This window comes from Lissotriton vulgaris, chromosome 6 (genome assembly GCF_964263255.1).
Source record: "Lissotriton vulgaris chromosome 6, aLisVul1.2, whole genome shotgun sequence".
Lineage (NCBI taxonomy): Eukaryota > Metazoa > Chordata > Amphibia > Caudata > Salamandridae > Lissotriton > Lissotriton vulgaris.
This window is the reverse complement of record NC_141694.1, coordinates 1750400017-1750423829: the sequence shown is the minus strand read 5'-3', so window position 1 is coordinate 1750423829 and position 23813 is coordinate 1750400017. Positions and strand designations below refer to the sequence as shown.

The window sequence follows — 23813 nt, the reverse complement described above, 5'->3', positions numbered from 1 at the left end:
AGGGCCAGACCTGGAAGTCAGAAGGAGCCGAAAAATGAGGGACCTGCCGCTCTTCCGATGAACACCTCTGCCTCAGGAAGGGCGGGGAGCCACCCTTTGACGCCAGTGACAAAGATACCACACAGCAACCAGTCTCCGGGGAGGACGACAGCAATATACAGCCTGCCTCCGGAGAAGAAGGAGCGTCCGAAGACGAATCCACAGTATGACACCTGCGCGGAGCCGTAGAGTCCGCTGACTGAGGCAGGACGTTGACACCATCCGGCATCACCGGACAGGGTTCCGCCAAGTCACACCGCACCGGAGACCGGAGTTAAGACCGGAGAGGAGCTGGAGCTGAACCAGTCCCGGGGTGGCGCCGGAACGATGCCGACCTGACCCCCGCTGAGTCAGCCACCTGCGTGGGGGAATAAGACCGGCCTGTGAGGTGACACGAAGCCCTCTGCCAGCCGTGGCCCAGAATGCTACGGAAATTGCCCGGCAACCCAAGTGGTGGCGCCAGGGACGATTCGACCTCCGACTCACCCAGCGACGAGGCAGCAGCTTGTGGGGAGGGACAAGAGTGGCCCAGAAAGGGATGAGGGGTCCCCACCCGGCCTCGACCCAGAGCAGGACGAGGCGGGTCCACTGACCCCTGTGGCTCCGCACAGTCCAGCTGCTGCCGGCGCAGTAGCGGCGTCACCTCGGCCTTGTTAAAGGACCGAGATGGGCTCGGGGATACGACTTGAGCCCCGGCAACCTCCCGCGACACCACAGGGACTCCTGATGTAGTTTGCGGTGAGGCAGAGACGCCGTGGCCTGAAGGAGGTGCCCAGGAGGAGCCGCACTTCAACAGCACCACATCCTCCAAGCCTGGATCCAAACCAGTCGGCGGAGAGGCCAGAGATGGCGGCGGCGCCACAGAGTGCCCCGCGCAAGGCAAGGAATCCGAAAACGCCCCAGGAGGGGAAGGAGGAGGAGACACCAGCGAGGCCTGCAAAGTGGCTGCGTATGTCTCCATCTGGACTGTCAATGCCCCAACACCGGGAAACGGTGGATAGGACAACACACGGGGCCGCATCACCCGCGGAGAGTCCATGCCCCAAGCAGGCCGGAAACCAGCCCCCGGGGACAAACTGCGACACTTGCCCACTGGGGAGCGACGCTTACATGACATCGAAGAAGGGTGAGGACGACGACCACAACCGTATCTGAAGCCGTCCACCTAAGCAGACCGAGGGGAGGACGTCAACCTGGAGAGACGAGCCAAGAGAAGTTTCATCCGGCGCTCCTGCCACGACTTCGGCTTCATCTGTTGGCACGCCGCACAATCAGTGGTGCCGTGATCCTCCCCCAAACACCACATACAAATGAGGCGAGGGTTCGTCGCCGACATAAGACGCCCACAAAACGTGCACGTTTTGAAGCCTGAAGGCATTTGCACACTGTTCCACAAAAAGAAATCGAACAAAAAAGGGCCTAAACATGCCCATAGCCAGGACCGGATCCGAGTTGCACACGGAAAAGTACAAACCTGAAGTAGGCGCGTCTTATGCAACCTCACTGATGGCACGTACGAGGATGACGCCTGGGAGGAGTCGTGTGATGTCGCCCCACCCCCAGCACGCATGGATGCTGTGACAAAAAAGGTTTCCGGGTCCAGTCTCATGCCTGGGGATAATTCTACGTGAAGGAATCTGCGGCTAGTAGTCTCTATCAGATTAAACATCTGCATCTAAATGAACACATATGACAAAAAAAATCACCAACACAAATGAACACATTAAACAGAACACTATAAACATCATACTACAGAGCTCAGAAGTGCCCCACTATATGGAGAATTACACCTCTCTCTCTCTCACTACCAGTCAACATGCAATTTACTGTCCCAAGATATACATCAGCAATTGACAGAGTATTCTAGGCAAACTTCTGTAGCACCAAATCATACTCTCACAGCTAGAAAAGTAAGGCGTTTTCGCTCAACCCAGAGACAGACCACAAGGTAATACCCAAAACACATCATCATAGGACAATTCAGATTCTGGTCTACAAGTAGACCTACAGAATATTGTGTAGAGGCACCCTAGACAGAACTAAAGTCCCATACCAATAGCAGACTGTGTACTTCGTAAAAGTTAACATAATTCATAATCGTTCACTCTTAAGACTAGTGCACATCCGGGGAGGAGTCAATTCAGCACTGCCCTGGCCAATGATCTAAGTACTGTTCACAATCAGCTCCTGTATGTCGACCAGGTGGTGTGCTTTTAGGTATGCTCCTTTTTAACCCCTTCGCTACTGATGACGAGCTCAGCTCGTCATCAGCCACGGGTGGCGTGTGCTGATGACGAGCTGAGCTCGTCATGTAACACGGAAAACGGAAAACAGCCGCACAGCGCAAAAATCACCGCAGCAGCGATGCGGTTCAACATTGATTATTTTGAGTGCCACCTGGATCCTGATTTAATGTCATTATCCCACAAGGTTTATCAAAATATTCAAAACATCAAATAGTAACACTGTTTAGAGATAAGTCAGTCCCCAAAAATAAAGGAATTATTGGAACTATCAGACGTGAGCCTGATTAAGAGATCCCTTAAAGGCCTTTGGAACACGGATCCATCTTTCCACCTTCAAATAAGAATTTAATATTGACCAAGTTTTAGAAAACTTGTAATTGCTGCCTCCAGATATCTTAATTCTTGAAGAAATAGTATCTTTTCCAACCCATTTAAATCCTTTATCCAGAAACACCAGTAGTCCAAAAAAAGAGCTGAGTGGAGTCCATCTCTTTTTGAGTTGTCACTCTGCTATCCCATTCTGCATTTTTCCCCACTGTCCCTTTTAATTGTAATTAGATTTCCCTGCATCTGCTGATAATTATTTATGGTCATATTGTCTGGCTGGGGAAATGTTTCACAGTCACACAGTCACACTGACCTGTCACGTGCAAAGAACCTCCCTGGAGCGTGCCAGAATGTAGATACGGCTTCCCCATAGATAAATGCTCAACACCTACACTCTGCCTGTGCTGGTAACTGGCCCCTCTCCTTCAAACAACCCAGCATCCAGAGCTCCTCATGCTCTGTTTCCTTGGTTGCCTTTCACACACAGATAAGACTCATCTCAACTGCTGCTATCCAGTGGGCTCTGAAGAGACTCCCATTGGCACTACTAAGCCTTTCCCTTCACCTGCTCATGCCACAGGTTGATGCACCAAGAGCCAACAAACACAGCCAACCTCAACATAATAATATATGGCACAGAAGAAGTGGACTGAATATCATTTACTTACCCTCTGCTGTATGGTTGACACTTGTCATTTCAGGGATTAAAGCTGGGGCAATTATGATTGGGTAGAGCATGTTCTTAAATTTCATCTCTATGCCTTCAAATAAAAAGCACAGAACAAGTCTTGGTTAATTCCTGCAACAGTCCAGTGGCTTTTCAAAGAGTCATCTGAAAGTAGTCCTCACTGACATACTGAACCAGCATCACTCACAGGTTTTCCTATTCTACATTTTGCATCTGAAATACTATGCAAAGCCCATGAACACACAAAGTCCATTTGAATGTATAGATCCGGAGCACAAAAAATGCAGGTGTCGGCTATATACATTTATGGTAGGATTAATATTGCCATTTTGCACAGTGATAAGAGTATCAGAAGCACAAACATATATACCTTATGTGGGTTGACTTTTTGGTTTCCAGTTTTATTAGTAAAAAGACAGAATTATTTATTACAGGCCATCATCTCTGGAAGGAACAGGAACAAAATCTTACATAAATGGTCCAATATTACCATATTACCAGCAAGGGGCACGGGTGATGATATAAAGAGGCCGCAGGCTGAATTGTTTGTATATGTCGTCAGGGACCTGAGATAGTAATAAAGAGCCATATTACGCTATCAATTATGCCTTTTTTATATTACATGTTTATTTTGGGGCTTCTGGTTTGAAAAAGCTGTTTTCTTACAAGTTCAGCTGACATTGAACACTGACTGAAGAATGTTTAGAATTTACTTTTCATGAATAAATTGATCATAAAACAATGGGCAATGAAGAGGGTCAATGTGGAGAAGAGTGGCTCAATGGTTAGAGGGGCAGACCCTGATGCAGAGGTCTGGCCCGGGACCAGGGTTCAATTCCTGCCTCGGGGGCTCTTGGACTCAATCTTTCTGGACCTGATAATTCTCGTCTCGGTGCCTATTCTAATCATGGGTTCGACTCTGCAACTCTGGGCAATAGCTTGCTTAATCTCCACAACAGCCCCAGCAGCGCTTGGATGCCTGGCTTCACCTTGGGGGTGCCCAGGAGGGGGCATCTCACAGGAAAGCCAGGAAGGGTTCCACAGTGGTATGAATGCAGCGCTACGAGACCTCTGGGTCGAAGGCGCTATATAAATACAAACACATTTACATTTATTTTATCATGTGGTTTACTGTATAATTATGGATTTACCACATATGCAATACAATTAGCAGTGTTTACAGATTTCACTTTGTTTCTTGCTCAAATGGACGAAATTAATACTAACAGAGCATGTGTTAAACCATCTGCGTTTTTTTTGGCATAATTCATGTAATATTACCACATAATTGGTCCTCATGCTGCATAACCGTAATATGCAACACACATAGGGCAGGGTGTTTTGATGGCTGTTATTATTGGGAAATCCATATTGCACAGGGAACTTTGAAATATTTGTTGCAAAAGGGATGGGTGCACCAACAAGAAGTCCAAAGAGTATCCAATATGTCAATTCCAAATATGCTTATGTATTTTCCTCCATTAATTTCAATAAAATCCTGTCAATGCGTTTCGTTCCAACAACTTATAGAACTACACCAGGGTGAGCGCAGTCTGAACAGCGACTAGTTTACAGCAGAGGAAACGACCTGGCCATGAAATATTTTCTATATTGTATGGTGCCCTATGAACTATGGGTTTCTATATGAGTTGATTGGATGCAATAAAAACATCTAAATTCTTCAATGTCATCAGATTATTCCAATCCTGTTCTGATCATACACAACTGTTGGTCGGGTTTGATAGGGACAAGAGGCAACATAAAAATCGAACCCAAATTGTCAATAACATTAGTTCTTGGATGAACTCTAGGTGGCTCTACCTAAATACTTTCAAGATGGAGCATCTACTTTAGACGTAAAAGTAGACTTGGAAATCTGACAACCCTCTGCAAGCTACCAGTTCTATTGGGTCAGTCATTCCTCTCTAAGGATAATGAGACAAATATGGGTGTAAAACTAGACTGCAAACTTGAAAAGAAGTGTCAAGTGAATGATATTGTATGGATCATTTTATTTCAGCTACTTATTCCTCAAAAGATAATTTACATTGTTCCACACCAATATCAGCGGATTGAGCTACAGTGAACACAAAGCTGGGCTAGAAACATAACATTAATGAGGATTCTTCTCTTCTCTTATCCATTAACTCGAATGACAAGAAAGTAAGAAACGGGGTAGGTGTCTGCAAATTTGACAAATCTCGCATACATCTCACACAGGCTCTGATTCGCAGTAGAAGGTCACATTACATTTAAATTCCAATATTTGGTATATAAATCCTTCTATGGTAAAGGACCAGGATATGTGTCTTCCAAAATACACTCTTTAGTCATTATCATAAAGCTATGGTCCTTGGGTAGAAATCTGATGTCCTTATTAGATGCCAGAGAACCCAAGGCTGAATCTTCTTATACATAAAACCCAAATACCGGAAAGCTACGCCTGAAGATTTCAGGCTAGATAATCATTAACTTAGATTCTGCTCTTCTTTGCAAATGATCTCCTTGCCTTGGGAGCTTCACCCTCTTCTCAACCCTTTCATAGGAATTTCAGCAGCAAAGCGTCAAGTGACACAATATGTAGCATACACTGGATACATCTTCCCCATCCATTCATTTTAAAGGGCCTTCTTTAGTTGTCTCAGCTAAATAACTATGCAGTAAAGGCACACTGGTAATATATACATTGCAACTTTGCTTTTGATGTTTGCCTTTGTTGAGTGAGCTGTGGTAGTTACATCAAATCGAAGATCATAGTAATAAGGGTGCTAATTGGATATGGTCCTCAACGCAGTCCAAGCTCAATTTCTGATGTATATTACAGTGTGGGATGCACATGGGGATGTCCAAGTTTTGCCTACGTACCCTATACTCCTCTACTTGTAAACTGCTGACATGTCTTTATCCCCAAATACCTGCTTCATAGGTTAGGATTGGAATGTATTTCCTCTTGCATAATTCCAAATCCGGCCTGGTGGGCTTTTCCCTATATTTGTACCCTCCTGTTTTTAAAGCACATTATCCTGTTAGCAATAGATGGGCCACTGAACTAGAATGTTTCCAAGGTTACCCCATACAGGGGAATTCATTTATCCCTACTAATGGTTTGCCCTTGACAGATCAACATGGGTCTTCAGATTTTTAGGACCACTGGCCATAATGAATGCTTCAGCGAGCTTGGTTTACAACTTCACTTGCTTAATGATATTTACAAAAGCATCAAGAAGAATTCTAAGGCCAGCCTAATTTCTGGCAAGAAAGACTGCCACATCAGCATATAAGAAGATGAGAACAGGCTTATTTTTTACTAATGTCATGTCACGTCCTTTCTTAAGTAGAGTAGCGTCAAGGGCATTAATGTATAACAAAAACAGAATTGGGGCTAAAGCACAGCCCTGGCATATGCCACCGCCAATAAAAAAGGATTAGGGTATTCCCCACCTTCAACAAATCTTACCAAAGCGAAAATAGCTAAATGGAGAGCGCACAGCAATTCAACCAGAACCTCAGATAGTATTTAGATTCCAAGACTCAAAGCAATCACCCATCAAAAATGGCTCTACCAATTATATTTTCACCATAGAGTTTAACAAAGAAATAGGACTGTAGCATTTAGGATCCTGCCAGTTCCCCTCTTTGAACACTGGGAGCATCAATACAGAGGTAAACCAGTCTTACAGGCTGCATTTATGCTGTTTGTAAGGAGGGGAGCCCGAAACTCAAGATTGTATTTACAAAGCTCAATAGGGACCCCATCGAGAACGGATGTCATTTTAGAAGGATTTTTGACAATTTCATCTGCCATCTCTTCTAAAGAAAATACTATATGTACAGGAAAAAGAGGCAACTCTGGGCCAGCAAACCAAGTCAAACCAGATGCCCTCGCTCGCTCTTGGGTTGCAACCTGGATTAAAAAATAAGGCCCTCGTATTAGTATTCAGTTTAACAAACACTCAGTATTGGAAGTAGGGCTTAAATCAATCGAAAGAAGTTATACACCAGGGGCACTTTTGCACATAGATCGCACTTTCTCTGTTTGCACCACAGCACAACTTAAAACAGGTGTGTCCGACGCAGCAGAATAATTGAGCCATATTACATTGAATGCGCTGCTCTCAGAGCACCCGTTAACTTGTGCTGTCCTGGGGACACTGCATTCAAGTGATAAGAGGAGCGGCTTCGAAGCAGCGGCTCTGTGTTTCACTGTGCAGAGGGTGTAGTAAATTAACAGCGATTAGATTAAGCATTAGCGGAAGACATTCAGTATTTTGAGACTATCTTGCCTGTTTTACGGAATCCATTTTGTATTTCTGTCGGCCATTTTATATGCCATGTGCTCTGTCCTACCTTCCTGTCAACTGCGCTTGAAATCTGCCTAGAGACGAGATATGTTTAGTCTCCTTTGCTTTGCACATGCCCAGTAAAGCTTACAGCTGTCCCTAACTTGTAACTGTCAAGAGATGTCCACCAGAATTAGGTTACTGTCAGCCCTTCCCACTTGTTGCTAGCACACTCTCTATATGACCTTATATGTATTTGAAACCAATACTCTGTGCCTTGTACCGCCTTCATTTCAGCCCCTGTGTGAGTATAAAAGGACCAAGCTCCTTCCAGTCAGTGTGCTACCTCATACTATACCGAAGGGTGTTGTGTGATTGTAGTTCCACCTCAAGAGGTTTAATAAATTCTGTCTTTTCTATTCCAGTTTCTGTGCCAACTTCACACCATTGGTCTAAGGACTCTAAGCAGAGAAGGGCGAATCCCTTGCACTAGTAGGCCTAGCTGGGGCTTGTTACTACAAATTGGTGCGTCCAACGTGGGGCTCATCGGCGACTCGGATGCCCGAAGGACTGGTCGAGACAAAGGATTGGAATCTCGCTTTGGACGTGATCACTGCCACAGGAGACCAGAGTCTTGGCATCCACTGTGTTTTCTCTTTCTTTCTGATCCGACCATCCAGGAGGCGCCGGTCCTCGACTAAGATCTCTTTTGTTGATTTGCTGTTTAGTGCCCGTTTGGTCGATTTGAGAACTTGGCAGGAGGAACCTGGGCCATTTCACTGGTAAGAACCGTTTTACGGCACTTGCTGTAAGTATGACGCCTTGTAATTAGTAAGGTAGTTTAGATATGCTTACTACGGCAATTTTCTATGTATTGCCCAAAAGTTGGAAATGATTCTATGTAAAGTTGATATATGTCTTGCAACACATATAGGCAGGTAATGAGGAGATTTTTCTCTACTCCTATGAAATTCGAACGGCGCAACGTACAAAGAGTACTTTAAGCGCTACTTTTTTATAATACTGCATATTTTGCACTATTTTCAGCATGCCTGTTTTTAGCACACTTCGTAAGTTGTGTTGCTTTTGTAGTGGGTCCACTTTGAAACTTGATGGAGCACAACCGGCCCACCCGGAGGGGAAGCCTAATAGGAATATATTAAATATGGTATTTCGTCCATAATGTACAGCAAATTGTGAAATAAATACACTTGCACGGTTCCTGAGTTGCGTTGGCCTATGCATGGGTCATTTGATTTGCGAAAGATTTAGTATGTGGAGCAACACATTTTTAAGCGACAGGCTAGGCAAGATATGTTTGACTGTGTGCGAAAGTGGGAGAAAGAAGTGCGTGAGCGAATGAAGCGTGAACAGGCCTTGATTGAAAAAGAACAGCGTAAAAGTGTGCATGCGAAAGCATTAGATATGAAAAATTAAGAGATGAGAGAAACAAAAGAAAGGGAAGATAGGGAGCGTCAGTTACAGGTAAATGGCCAATATGCTATCCGTAGGCACCTCTATTCTATTCTTAATAAACCCCAAGATGATTCTCTCTTATTAGATCGTTCTCCATCTCCGTATATTTTCCCTTCTGCTCCTAATGAGTCAGATGAGGACTCTTCTACAGATCAGGATAAAGCCTGAGATACTCACTCAATGTTAACTACCGAACGTTCCTCTGAGATTAGATCTGCGGCGCGAAAAGCCGATCGTGGTTCTGCTTCTGAACTTCTAGATACTATTAAGAATTGGTCAGAAAAGGTTGTTGAGCGATTCAGGAAACATTTGGTGGAAGTAGAGGCAGATGATATAGCAGCTGATTGTAAGCAATTACGTGAAGGCTCTTTTGTCTTTTCCCAGGTGGCTGACACGATCAGACGCTTGGTTCAAATACGTGATGAAGCAGTTCGTTTGCGGGAGGAGAAAAAGGCCACAGACACAGCTGCACAAACATCTCAAATTAATATGGCACGAGCACCGACACCCGAAACAGATAAGAATGTTGTAAATGTGAAACCCAAGCCGGAAGCCGCGCCTTTATATGTTCCTCCAAAAGGAACAGGCACAAGTGATGATAAGACTTCTATTGATGCGAAAGGGTATTTTATTTATAATTGGGTTTACACTGCTTGGAATAGAGCAGATGTCATGGCTCTTAAAAATGTATTGCCTGATCCGCGAAAGAATCTGACAGCATTTTATGAAGAAATTGAGGGTGCCATTAGCTCTTGTATTATGACTTTGTATGACATTGATTTTTTTTTGGGATAAAAAATTACCGGCTGATATGTGGAGAACTGTGCGTAAAATTGACGATTGTGCGGTATTTAGAGTATTGTGGTCAGATATAGAACAATCAGATAAAGATAGAGAACCTGCACAAAAACCATGTCAGCAAATTTTAGATCTTCCAGCAGCTATCTTGGTTAAATTAAAGACGATTAGTCTCCTAAAAAGATAGATTGGACTATGTTAGCATCCTGTAAGCAAAAGACGGATGAATCGGTTTCAGACTTCTTCACACGCTTTGAAGAAGCATTCCACGGTTTTAGTGGTCAGACATTGAGAGATTACACGGGCAGGCATCTGTTCATAGATAAATATGTCACAAACCTATTGCCAGAAATAGCAAGTCGCCTAAAAGCTAGCAAAAGTTCATGGACTACCTCCTCTCTGGCTTCTCTCCTAACTATGGCTCAGTATTATGAACGAAATTAGAAGCAAAAAGTAAGGAGGATAAAAAATCTAAAGAGTTAAAAACAAAGGTTATGATGGTTCAAGCTAATGGCCCACCTTTTAGAGGTGATAATAGAGGAGGACGTGGATCTTATGGTTTATCTTTCCCTCCCTCTCCTCGTGTACATTTGTCTATTAATCAATGTGCGTATTGCAGACAATTTGGCCATTGGATTTCTAATTGTCCGGTGCTACGTGCCCAGCAGGGTTCACGTGGTCGGGGACAAATGAAAAATCGCTCAGGATATTCAGGGCCTAGAGAAAATACAAATGATTGTGCTAGGTTTGACGCTGATACAAGTGGACAAGAGGGGGCTAATACTTTTGACAGACGGAATCAATATCGAGTGTCCGATTATGAGCCGTCTGATTTGAAAGATTCTTCTTATGCATAGGATTGCCTAGGATGGGGTAGGGAATCAGTTGAAGTTCCAGTAGATCAGAAGGGTCCCTATGTTACAGCACATGTTTTGGGTTCTACTGATCAGTTTCTGGTTGATACAGGAGCTACTTGTAGCGCCTTGTCTAAACACTTGATTCCAAGGGCTCCCCTGTCTGGCTTAACTATTACATCGATAGATTTCGATGGAACACCTTCCCTTAGCCCATTGTCACAACCACTTGCATTCATATTGATAAGTTTATTGCTCCATGTCCATTTTTGCTTTCTCCAAATACACCAGACAACATTGTGGGTCTTGATATGCTCAAATATTTCAGAGCCACGATACTATGTTCTCCGAAAGGAGTACGGGTTATCTTAAATGACAACCACCCCATGATTGAGAGATCCTGTATTGTTAAAGAGGACATTGCCCTAGCTTCACTCCCTAGTACTTTGTGGGCTACTTCAGATACAGATGTAGGACAAATGGTTATTCCACCAGTACATATTAGTGTTAAGGAGGATGCTATACTGCCGAGATTGCCTCAGTATAAAATTTCTCGAGAAGGAGAAGAAGCACTTACACGTATTGTACAAGACCTGATTGAAGTGGGGGTGGTGGAAGAAGTTCCTTATAATGTCTGCAATAGTCCGATTCTCCCCATTTTGAAAAAAGATACTGACACTAAGATTTATAGATTTATCATAGATTTGAGAGAAGTCAACAAGATTGTAGTACCTCAGTACCCTGTATTATCTGATATAACGACACTGCTTACCCTGGTCCCTCCAACAGCAACTACATTTTCAGTAGTGGATTTGAAGAACGCTTTCTTCTCGAATCCTATTCATCCTGATAGCCGATATTTGTTCGGTTTCTTATTAAATACCAGATCATACAGATTTTGCAGAGTTCCTCAAGGATACACTGAGAGTCCGAGTATCTATAGCCAAGCCTTAAAAAGACAACTTGATTCTTTTACTTTGTCTGAAGGAGTGGCTCTCATACAATATGTCGATGACATCTTGTTGGCAGCTGATACGCCTGAGCAGTGTGAAAAGTGTACTTTGTCTTTACTTTCTTTCCTTGCTACACACAATCATAAAGTATCACGGATGAAATTGCAATATTGTAGACCGAAGGTGATCTACTTAGGTCATCTTCTGTCTAAGGAGGGACGTGCATTGACACCAGATCGCATTCAAGCAATTTTAGACACCCCAGTACCTTCCACACAGAAAGATATCAGTGCGTTCATTGGTTTGACTTCGTTTTATAGGCAATGGATATTAGGGTTTTCACACATTGTTAAACCTATGCTAGCGCTTTTGACTAAGAACACTCCGATCCACCTTCCATGGACTGAAGAATGCCAAAATGCTTTTTTGTCAGTTAAGACAAGCTCTTTGCTCTGCACCAGTGTTAGGCACACCAGACTACACGAAAGCTTTTACACTCTATGTACACGAGAAAGATGGATGTGCATTGTCAGTTTTAGTACAGACACACGGTGACAAGCAGCTTCCCTGTGCATATTTTTCTGCAGTTCTTGATCCTGTTGCCCTGTGCGTTGCCTGGATGTTTCTGTTCAGTTGCAGCGGCAGCTGTGTCTATACGTCAGAGTGAAGGGATAGTTTTGTCACACAAACTGTTGGTGCTAGGACCCCATGCAGTAGATGCCCTTTTGAATCAGACTAGAACGCAGCATTTAACTAGTGCTTGCTTGACAGGATACGAATTGATATTGTTAGCACCTCATATTACATTGATGAGATGTGCTACACTAAACCCAGCCATTTTGTTGCCATATCCTGGGACTCAGTCCCAGTCAAAGGAATCTCATGATTGTATATTCCTTACTGAGGAACAGACAAAGGGTCACATCGATTTGCAAGATACGCCCCTTTCAGATGTAGATGAGGAACTGTGGGTTGATGGGTCTTGTTTGAAGTTACCAGATGGCACGACCTCAGCCGCATATGCAATTACCACGCTTGAAACAGTAGTGGAAACAGCTCGCATACTTCAGAAGTCGGCTCAAGCAGCTGAACTAATAGCTTTGACACAAGCGTGTGAACTTAGCACTGACTTATGTGTGAACATTTGCACGGACAGCCACTATGCTTTTGGAGTGGCCCATGATTTTGGCCTACTTTGGAAGGAAAGAGGCTTTCATACATCCCACGGAATGCAGATAATGCATGGAGAACTGGTACATAACCTTTTGACTGCACTGACATATCCAAAAAAGATAGCGATTGTGAAGTGTAGTGCACAAAAGAAGCTCACTGACAAAATAGGACAAGGAAATGCTTTTGCAGATTGTGTAGCTCGTGAAACTGCGATGCAACAAAGCACTACTTCCATGTATGTAGTGAAATCTCAAGCTGAACGATGGCATGATGGTAGAGAAGAGATATTAGATGTACAGAGATCTGCCTCTGTAGCAGAACTTGAGCAATGGTCCAAAGAAGGAATATTGGACAATGAGGGTTGTTGGTGCAACAAAGATATGGATAAGTGGAAGTTACCTGCAGCCTATTTACAACCTATGGTCAAAATGGCACATGGGCTGGCATATGTTGGAGCTCTAGTGATAACGAAACTACTTACACAAGTTTGGGAGCATCCTGAGATTGACAGCGCAGCTAAGAGAGTAGTACAGTCCTGTTTGATCTGTTGGCAGTACAGTCCTGGAAAAGGGACACAAACCCCTACAGGAGGATTTGCTACACCAACCGCACCTTTTGAAGTTTTGCAGATGGATTAAATCCAGATTGAACGCTGTAATAATCTAAAATATGTCCTAGTAGTGGTATGTGCCTTCAGTAAATGGATAGAAGCATACCCTACGAAGGATAATACAGCGCTCACTACAGCCAAAGTGCTTTTAAATGAGTTTTTCCCTCTGTATGGTGTTTGTAAAATTTTGTGGAGTGACAACGGACCTCATTTTATTGGGCAAGTTGTTGCTTATGCCATGAAAGGATTAGGGATCAAACAGAAATTCCATGCAGTCTTCCACCCACAATCAGGAGGGTTGGTGGAAAGGTATAATGCTACCTTGAAATTGAAGCTGGCGAAAATAGTGGCTTCCACGTCCCTAAGGTGGCCAGATGCATTGCCTTTGTCAATGCTGTCCATAAGATCAGTACCACATTCACGATCAGGTCTCACACCATGTGAGATGGTATTTGGAAGACCGATGAACATTTGGGGAGTTCCTAAGCCACGCCCTATACATAATGTACCTTGTGTTCTGTTGAATGATTATTTGGCACAGTTTACTGACAGTTTGACTTCTATTCATCAACAGGTTCGAGAAGCCCTTCGTGTTAGATTTACAGGTGAGGCCCATGATCTCCGTCCTGGAGACCAGGTGATGGTCAAGGTCTTTGACAGATCGAACAGCTTAGAGCCAAGGTTGCGAGGTCCGGAGCAGGTGCTGTTGGCCGCAAGGACAGCGGTTTGAGGGACGAAAAAAAGAACTGGCTCCATACCACGCACTGCAAGCGTGTATCGCCCGCCTTAGTGGAACCTCCTTTGCTGACCGACCATCAAGAGATTCTGGAAATGGAGAAGGGTCAAGCTATCTCATCTGACGAGTCTACGAAAGTCTTCCCGGACCACACGATTCCTTGAACAGAGCGATATAATTTGAGACCGAGGAAAGAATCTGCAGTTCTGAACAAGACTGGTTGAGCTACCGCCCTGGATTTGTGAAACGGAGAGCCAATGAGGCAAGGGGGGGGGGATCAGCCCTGCATTAGTGTAGTGACACCCGTCTTGGCCCGTGGTGAAGAAATCAGTGGCTACCCGAGGGATAAGAGCTCCAACGATTGTTTTTCAATAGGTTCTTAGGAAGATCGAGTATTACTGTCATCAAAATGAATGGGAAATTGATTTTTGCTGTAGGTCTGTTGTTGCCCTGGTGGTTTTGGCAATAACCACTTGGTTCATTGAGAAAGCAGTTCCTGCTCGACAGCTTTTTGTTGCAAACACTCCAGCTCCACTGGAGCACCATTACTACACTCTTCCTTATCATGAGAAGAAACATCGACAGTCCTATCTGAATAACACATTCATTCAGATGTTGCATCATACCCATAATGCTACAAATACTACCAATTGTTGGGTGTGTGGTATGGTACCTGCGGACCAGAATAAAGGAGGAACGCCTTATATTCCTCTACCGTTTTCCCATAATGGTTCATGTCAAGCTTGGTATGCCCTTTTGTTTGCTTATGGAAAGCCTTCAGTAGGTGGAATAATTTTTCAGTTGAATAAGGAATGTTACCAAGATGAAAACGGTTATCCTCCAGCCAAAGGGACTAAATGGGAATGGGATGAATACCAACCGGACAATATTTCAACACCATATGTCTTCACAAATGTGAGGAATATGAAGAACATTGGACCCTTTGTGATTTCTGTAACCAGAGCAAAAGCAGATTTATGTATTGGCAGTATTGGGAGAATTCCTGTAGGACGAAGCGAAAGCACTACTGTATTAAACATTGAGGGTGTTAACAACAGTAGCTTTGTGGCGCCTCACAATACCTACTTCGTATGTGGTAATAAAGGATATTACCAATTGCCTATTGGATGGTCAGGAATATGCTACATATCATTTTTGTTACCCCCTGTGTTTTTAGCACCTGCATCATATCATCTTAACTTGAAATTGTATAATGACATTTCCAAAAATAGAAATAAATGGACAACAAGTACTGATGAGATTGATCAGACAGACACCACAGTGCAACAATATGTTGATTTCACTTTGGGTTTGTTTTTCTTCGTGGGTGCTGCATTAAATAGTAGAAAGATCAGACGATTGACTTGTGTAGTGGAAGCTGTCACCAATCAGACAGCTATGGCACTTGGGAACATTACAGAAGAACTGCAAACTGCAAGAATTGTAGCACTCCAAAATCGGATGGTGCTCGATGTGATCTTGGCTGATCGTGGTGGTGCATGCCGTATCATCGGTAGCAGCTGTTGCGTCTTCATCCCAGACCATTCGCCTTCAGTTTATGACACAATCTCTAAACTGCATAAGATTGCTGCAGACATTCACCCAGAGACTGGTACATGGACATTTTCAACCTGGATATGGACACTCTTTGTTGCTTGGGGCTGCAAACTACTGACTTTTCTATGTATACTACTGGTGATACTATTTACATGCTGTACTTGTATACAATGTGGTCCCATGATTTGCTCTATGTGCATTACTACTTGTACACCTGCCAAGAGAAGAGTTACAAAAGAACAGCAAATGTTAAGCAAAGAGATTTCTGATATGATGAATTTCAATGTACAAGATGCAGATCCAGATTACCCTAGACAGATGAATGTCTTCAGCAAATGCTGAAAGGGTCGTCTGTAGTAAATTAACAGTGAATTAGATTAAGCATTAGCAGAAGACATTCGCTATTTTGAGACTATCTTGCCTGTTTTACGGAATCCATTTTGTATTTCTGTCGGCCATTTTATATGCAATGTGCTCTGTCCTACCTTCCTGTCAACTGCTCTTGAAATCTGCCTAGAGACAAGATATGTTTAGTCTCCTTTGCTTTGCACATGCCCAGTAAAGCTTACAGCTGTCCCTAACTTGTAACTTTCAAGAGATGTCCACCAGAATTAGGTTACTGTCAGCCCTTTCCACTTGTTGATAGCACACTCTCTGTATGACCTTATATGTATTTGAAACCAATACTCTTTGCCTTGTACCGCCTTCATTTCAGCCCCTGCGTGAGTATAAAAGGACCAAGCTTCTTTCAGTCACTGTGCTACCTCATACTATACCGAAGGGTGTTGTGTGATTGTAGTTCCACCTCAAGAGGTTTAATAAATTCTGTCTTTTCTATGTCAATTTCTGTGCCAACTTCTTACCATTGGTCTAAGGACTCTAAGCAGAGAAGGGCGAATCCCTTGCACTAGCAGGCCTGGCTGGGGCTTGCTACTACAAGGGCAACCCACCCGCAATTGTCAGCGGGAAAAGAGATCCCCTTGAGGGCGGGTGCAGTTAGTGACTGCACCTACCTTCAAGGGGATGTCTGGGAACCTTAAGAGGGCTGCCATCAGGAGCACACTTAAAATGCATCAACTATTAGCTAGGGAACTGTCAGTGTGCCTCCTGACAGCTTCCTTGCCTCTGCACCCCGGTATAGATTATGGAGCGAGCTCAGAGGCAAATGGATTTCCTCATTTGCATGGGGCCACGCCCCCATGCAGATGAGGAAACACTCTCTGGTAATAGCACTGGCGCTATATGTGTGCCAGCACTATCTGTATTACAGAAAGGGCCACACAAGGATCTGGAGCCACTTCTGTTATACCAAAGGGCTCCAGGGGTGCATAAAATGGGCGCACATGCTCTTTGCCCCCGCGGGGCACTTTACATAACACATCCCCATGTTCACTTTACCTGCTTTTAGCCTATCCAATATATTGTCTATGTTAGCATATGCGTGTGGGTGGAAGGATAGCTAGATGAATGCATGAATGGTTGAGTGAGAATATAAATGGATGTTGACAGTTTACAACAATCTTACAGCCTGGGGCCGTATACAGCTGTAGGTAAAATGTTATAATGCACCAGCCAATATTTGCCAGTGAAGCATTACAGTAGGGCTGATCATCATCATGGCAAGCATGCTCACAATAGATAATTACCATCATTAGATCACTGTAAACATTACACAGGAGTGGGCACGGTAGAGCCAAAAATGGCCACAAAATGCAAAGACTAACAATCATTATTTATGCTCATATTTGCTCTATCACTCAGTAATCCTTATTGTATTTTCAGATTTGCACCATCTCCTGTTAATACTAATTATAGGTTTGGATTTTCCCCATTTCTCTGAAATGCTTAATACATCAGTACTTGCAAGTTTTCAATTTTTTTGCTTATATGCACGTTTTTTACTGTTGGTCGAAAGTTTTCTCTTGTATAGTGCTCTAATGCCCAGGGAGCATGTTCCTACTAGAAAACACCGCAAAAACTGCATATTTAAACTGTCCCAAGGCTCAGTAAACCTAAATGCATTTTGTATTTGCACAATCACCCATTAATGTTGAATGCACGTGTAGATTGAACTCAGAATTCTTGAAACTTAGCAAGTGCTTAAGTTGTAAAAAAATATAAGTTCCAGGGCTCTCGTCAGTAGGCCAGAGTAGTGTTCACCACCAATGGGCCCTGCTAGCACTACCAATGACAGTACCACCAACACAACTGCTGTCACACCCTACACATGCGACAATTCAGACCCTTCCAGGCCCCCAAAGCTATAAGAATGTCCTGATCGGGTGCTTTAATACAATTGAACCGACAGGTTAAGAAGATGCCCAACAAATATAGGTGTACTAGGGCTTTTGGACAAGCAGATAGGATTGTATAATGGGCGTCATTCGAGGGTGCACCATATGAATTCAAGTGGGCGCAATTTTCGTCTTACTGCCAGCTTAAGTGAAAATGTTCTCTGCCTATCCTTTTTTACCTAACTATGTGTAGTTCTAAATAAGCCAATAAATGATTGCTGAAGTGATGTACACATAGGTTTTACTGAATTGTTTGGATGCCTATGAGATATGACCAATACAAAATACAGGTAATTCTTGACTGACAAAATGTCGTAAACAATGAAAGAATTAATAGAGTGAATATAATTGTTTTGAATATTCGTACATCATTAGGCTGTATGAATAGCGTGATGTCTTTTTATTAACAGTGACAGCATGAAAGTCATGTTAGAAAACTACTACCAAAATACAATTTGCAAGAAATAATTGCTTTTAGTAAGTAATATTATTGTTTTTTTTAAAGATAAATTGCATAAATTTGTATTCTATAGGGGAACAAGGATGTGCACAATACTATACAATAGAGTGACTATGATTGATAATCACTGATCTGCAAACTCTTAAAAACAATGCTGTTTACTTTATTTTTTGCAATGATATTTTGTGTTATTGGGTTATATGTTACAAAACCCTTTCAGGCATAGAGTGACACATAAATCATGCAAAAAAAGAAACAGACATCTGGGTAGTTCTCAAGTTTCGGTGGAAAGCAGCTGAAATTAAATGAATGAATGAAATGAAATTGGGTTTGTATAGCGCACTTTTACCCTGAGGCCTCGTAGCGCTGGGAGCGGGCGGGCGGAGCACAAAGCCAGTTAATGGGAGTTATTGAAGAGAAAAGTTTTCAGGAGTCTGCGGAAGACCTGTAGGTTGGGTTCACTGCGCAGAATGGGGGCAAGGAGTTCCAAAAAATGGAGGCATTCCAGGAAAAGGAGCGTCCATTCCATCTGGATCTCTGTACTTTCCCCGTGGTAGCGAGGAAGGCCGTGCTAGAACATAGACTTCTCAAGGGTTGATAGGGAGTAACAAAAGAGTGAATTATGGCAGGTCCTGTTTTCCACATGGCTCTATGAGCTAGGCACATGGCCTTGAATCAGATTCTGGAATGAATTGGCAGCCAGTGGAGTTTCTTCAATGCGGATGACGCTGAATGTCTCCACAGGAGCTCTAGGAGTAAGCGGGCCCCACAGTTCTGGGTCACTTGCAGTTTTTTTATGGTGGCCAACGGCGCACCCAGATACAAAGCATTCCCGTAGTCTAAGCGGGACAGGATGAGGACTTGCACCATGATCCTTCGAGCCTGAAAGGGGAGTTGGGGCAGAATTCTCCTCAACATCCGCATTAGGCCGAAGCAGGTAGCGGAAAGTTTGGTGGCTTGGTAATTGAAACAGAGGGCGCTATCAAGCCACATAACTAGGCTCTAGATCTGATCCTTAGGGGCCGGCATGATGCTGAGACAAGTCGGTCACACCAAAGTCGAGCTGGGTGAAGGAGACTTACCCAGAAACATCAGTTCTTTCTTGTCCTCGTTTAGCTTAATATGAGATAGTGCCATCCATTCGGCTACCACTTCTAGGCAAGTTCCCAGAGTGCAAGATGACCCTTCAGGGTGGTTTAGCGCCACCACCAGTTGGGTGTCATCTGTGTAGGTAATAATTTCGATGCCGAACAGAAGCATTATCCAGGCCAATGGCTGCATATAGGTGTTAAAAAGCGTGGGGCTCAGGGAGGATCCCTGTGGAACCCCACAGCTAAGAGGCCAATGGTTTGATGAGATAGCACCCTCTGAGGCCTGAAAAAAAGATCTTTCAAAAAGGACTGAAGCCAAGTGATAGCCAGGTCTGTCACACCTAGATGTTTTAGTCGCTTGAGCAGAATATTATGATCCACAGTGTCAAAGGTGGCACTGAGGTCAAGCAAAATAATTGCTGCTGTGCCGCCTTGATCCAGGAGCCTCCGTGTCTCTTCTGTAACTGCCAAGAGAGCAGTTTCTGTCCCGAACTCGGGACGAAAACCTGCCTGGGAGTCATGGAGTAGATTGTTGGACTCCAGGTGGTGGACTAATATGGTATTACCATGTTTCTCAAGCATCTTGCCAAACCAGGGAAGGAGGGAGATGGGGCGATAGTTGGCCATGTTTAGAGGTGTCCAAGTTAGGTTTTTTCAGTAATGCTCTAACTTGTACACATTTCCACTTCATTGGCACCTTTCCTGAGATGATGCAGGCATTGAGAGCATTCAGGATCACTGGCTGAATTGCATCCGTCACTAGAGTGAAATAGTGCGGAGAGGCGGGATCGGTAGTGAACCAGATTTTACTCTTGAGATTAGAGTGTTCAATAATCCTTCATCAAGCAGAGGAAACTCTGTCAGAGTGGGCGCTTTCAGTGCGAAAGTTTACAAACTCAACCTGACAATATATATATATATATATATATATATATATATATATATATATATATATATATATATATATATATATATATATATATATATTGTCTTTAGTGTGTCCTGTGCAGTTAGTGAGCCGGACCAGAAATAATTTGTTGAAGGCTTGAAGGTTGGTTCTAATGGCTGTGGATAGATTCTTCTAGTCCAACCATAGTTTGAGGTCTCCCAGAATGAATATTTGGGTGGTCCAGATGGGTGTTGGTTACTGTATCAAGGAAGACATTTTGAAAGTTGGCATTGCTGTGTAGCGGTCTATACATTAAGAAGAAGGAATAAGTTACAGTTGGAGCGGGGAACATCTTATCATTAAGGAATCACAACCGTCCATGCTAAGGCCTTCAACAGGACTCCTAAAAGTTTGTCAAAATGAATTTTGTTTTTGATGAGAAAATCCAGATGGGATGGCTTTGTGGCATGTGAGTGCATAAACCTTGCTGAGCCATGTTCCTATAATGAAGGTAGGTTCTTGTAAAAGAGAGTAGTTCAAATATGTTAAAGATATTTTTGTTCATGTATCTTGCATTGAAGAGTAGGCATTTTAGTTGTGTTTCTTTCTCATTCATGTCCTGGTGCTTTGAGGGGTATGTGTGGTGCAGTATGGGTAGAGGCGCACAGACCATTTTGATGTGGCTGATTTGGGGCCGTGCAGCAAAGCATGCACTATTGTGCTCAACTGAAAGTATAAGGTTCATAGGTGTGAGAAAACAAAAGGCCTGAGTAGGTACATACCTTCTTGCATCCCTTCAAGTGTGTTATAATATCTCAGTGCTTGCCTTACCTACTTCAGTGTTTCCTACTACCAGCTTAGCATCCGGATGAAGAGATTTGAGAGTCACTAGTTCACTCAGACTTGTGGGCTGGATCCATGTGACCCTCTCTCCTCTGAAGCACAGCTGCTTCTGAGGCATGCTGGGCTGTATCTGCATGAAAAGAGTTACAACATTTTACAAAAGATGCATTTCGTTCATGAAGAATACCATCTAATTCATGGTTGTTCAATGTTGTGGCGTGGTTGGGGGGTGATCAACACCAGGTTTTCAGATGTGAATGAGATGCATTAAATACTCTGTATCTAAAATAGGTAATTTGTTTGTTATACTGACAAACACAGCACACATTGGCCTCCCCATGGAACAAGATGTGTCAACCGTGATCTAATCAGTTTTACGGACAATGGCAGACCTCTGTTTTTACTTGCAGGTTGGTTTTGTGAATACAATGGCAAGTGGTTTGCACTGCTAATTACAAGATATGTACTTATCTGCTAACAATACTGGCCTACAAATTATGAATTGTAACCTATTAGTTCCATATGATATCATCTCTTCTGTTTGTTGATAATATGAAATGAGGCAGCTGATATGTGTTGTTTGCCATGTGCTTCTAAACCATTGGGAATTGCTATGCAGTCTGATTTGGGGTTTTGATCGTTGATAGGGAAGCAGACACATAACAGAAGTCCCAGCCTCTCTGGTCTAACTAAGCAGTGAGGCTTCTGTAAGGGACAACAAATTGGAATATGAACTTAGCAAGGTCATTAAACTAAAGAGGGGTGAAAGTAATCTTGGGAATACACAATACCATTAGCAGTAGTCACACTCCCTTCATAAACTATGCATTGTTCTGCCAGCTGTCTGGTCTTTATCCCATATGGCTATCTTTGCTAGGTGAACACTTGCTGCCAAAAAACCTGCCTTCCTGCTGCAATTGGGGAGAGGAGTTGGCCTAATGGCCAGGGCGGTCGACTTCGAATCTGGGAAACTGGGTTCAAGTCTCGGCAATGATGCTGAACAGCCTGTGATTCTAGGCAAATCACTTAATCTGCCCGTGCCTAACCAAAATGAATGTGTGCCATCATGTAACGTAACTGGTGCTATGTAAATGTATTTATCTATTTATTTAATTTATAAAGCGCACTATCACCTAAAAAAAGGCATCCTGGCGCTAACAGCTCAGAATACAGAAAGGAAGACGTGCCCCAATACCGACATCCAACTAAGTTTTAGGAAACAGCCAGGTTTTTAGTCTCCTTCTAAAGCGCTCTGATACCCAATTCCGGTCAAGTTTGCGCTATATAAAACTCTGCAAAATTAAAAAAACAATAGCCCAAGTAATTGTCCTCCATGCAGGGTCTTGTTAGTAGGTCAGCCATGGATGTGTATTTAGTCTGTGGAGCAGGGCTAAGTGAAAACATGTTTTAGGCCAGTTGACTCTCAGGCAGCACAGAGTACACTTCCATAAAGTTACTTTTCCACTAAAATTATCAAAAATCTACCTTACCATTGAAGTCGATTTTTGAAACCAGGTGAAAAATAACTTTCTGTTATTTCTCTAGCATTTTCTATTGCTGTAAATAGGAAAAATATTATTTTTTTCTTACCGAAGCCTGGTCCTGGAAATTCAGCTTTATATAAACTGTGAAAACAGCCCTTGGGGTAATTTCTTATTGTGAGGTCATACTATCTCCAGTGTGCAGTATACACCATCTTTACATTAGACAACCAGCAATGTATTCTTACAAGGTACACTTTAGGGGTGATGTAGGTGTTCCTGCTTGATAAAGGCCCTTTTTCTGTCATGTCTCACTGACAAGTTTTAAAGTGCTACCCATCCAGGGGCTGTCTGAAGCTAGATATTCTGTCATATATCTGGGTGATATGGAAACGCACTACATCCAACTTATGACATTTAGCTCCCATGAAAATGGTGCATAATATACCAAGATTGTACTGGAAAGCTAAATAAGCCAATCAGATCAAACCAGTCCACACAGTGCATGGTTTAGGGGGGAAGACACAGGAACTGTGCCACTGTTTAGCCCTAAAGCCAGCGAACATAGGGGCATATTAGGATGGTGGGCGGACTTTCATTCGCCCACCACCCTCGCGGTGCTGGGACCAGCTGCCAGTGGTGCGGCGGTTCCGCACCAGCAATTAGGATGCAGTGGCATCCCCCATCCACAACATTGTGGCGGGCGGTGCACACAGCACTGCCCGCCACACTGCTGTGGCTGCACTGTGTGCATTTGCATGCGCCATGTTGCAGGCACCGCGCGGTGTCTGCCATGTTGTGCATGCAAATGCTGAGGGGGTACCATAGGTGCCACCCATGTGCATCCCTCACCCCCATACCCTGGGGACCTGCTACAAGCCCCCGCATGCAGTAACCGCATGCCTTTCCATGGCGGCAACACCGCCATGGAAAGGCACAACACCGCATGTATTGTAATATGGATGGTGGTGTCTTGCAGACACCACCACCATATACATCCCCTTTTCCGCCCGGTCGA

At 43.6% G+C, this 23813-nt stretch overlaps 1 protein-coding gene across 1 annotated transcript in view; it reads right to left on the bottom strand.

Moving 5' to 3' along the window:
* The window catches only part of LOC147709413 (xanthine dehydrogenase/oxidase-like), a 1362843-nt gene that overhangs the window by 1083534 nt on the left and 255496 nt on the right, over window positions 1-23813 (bottom strand). Inside the window, exons 8-9 of the mRNA XM_086927983.1 lie at window positions 21303-21444; window positions 3281-3373 (exon numbers count right to left, since the gene is read on the bottom strand). Of these exons, the coding sequence (XP_086784109.1) occupies window positions 3281-3373; window positions 21303-21444 (235 nt within the window). The remainder of the gene's footprint in view (window positions 1-3280; window positions 3374-21302; window positions 21445-23813) is intronic.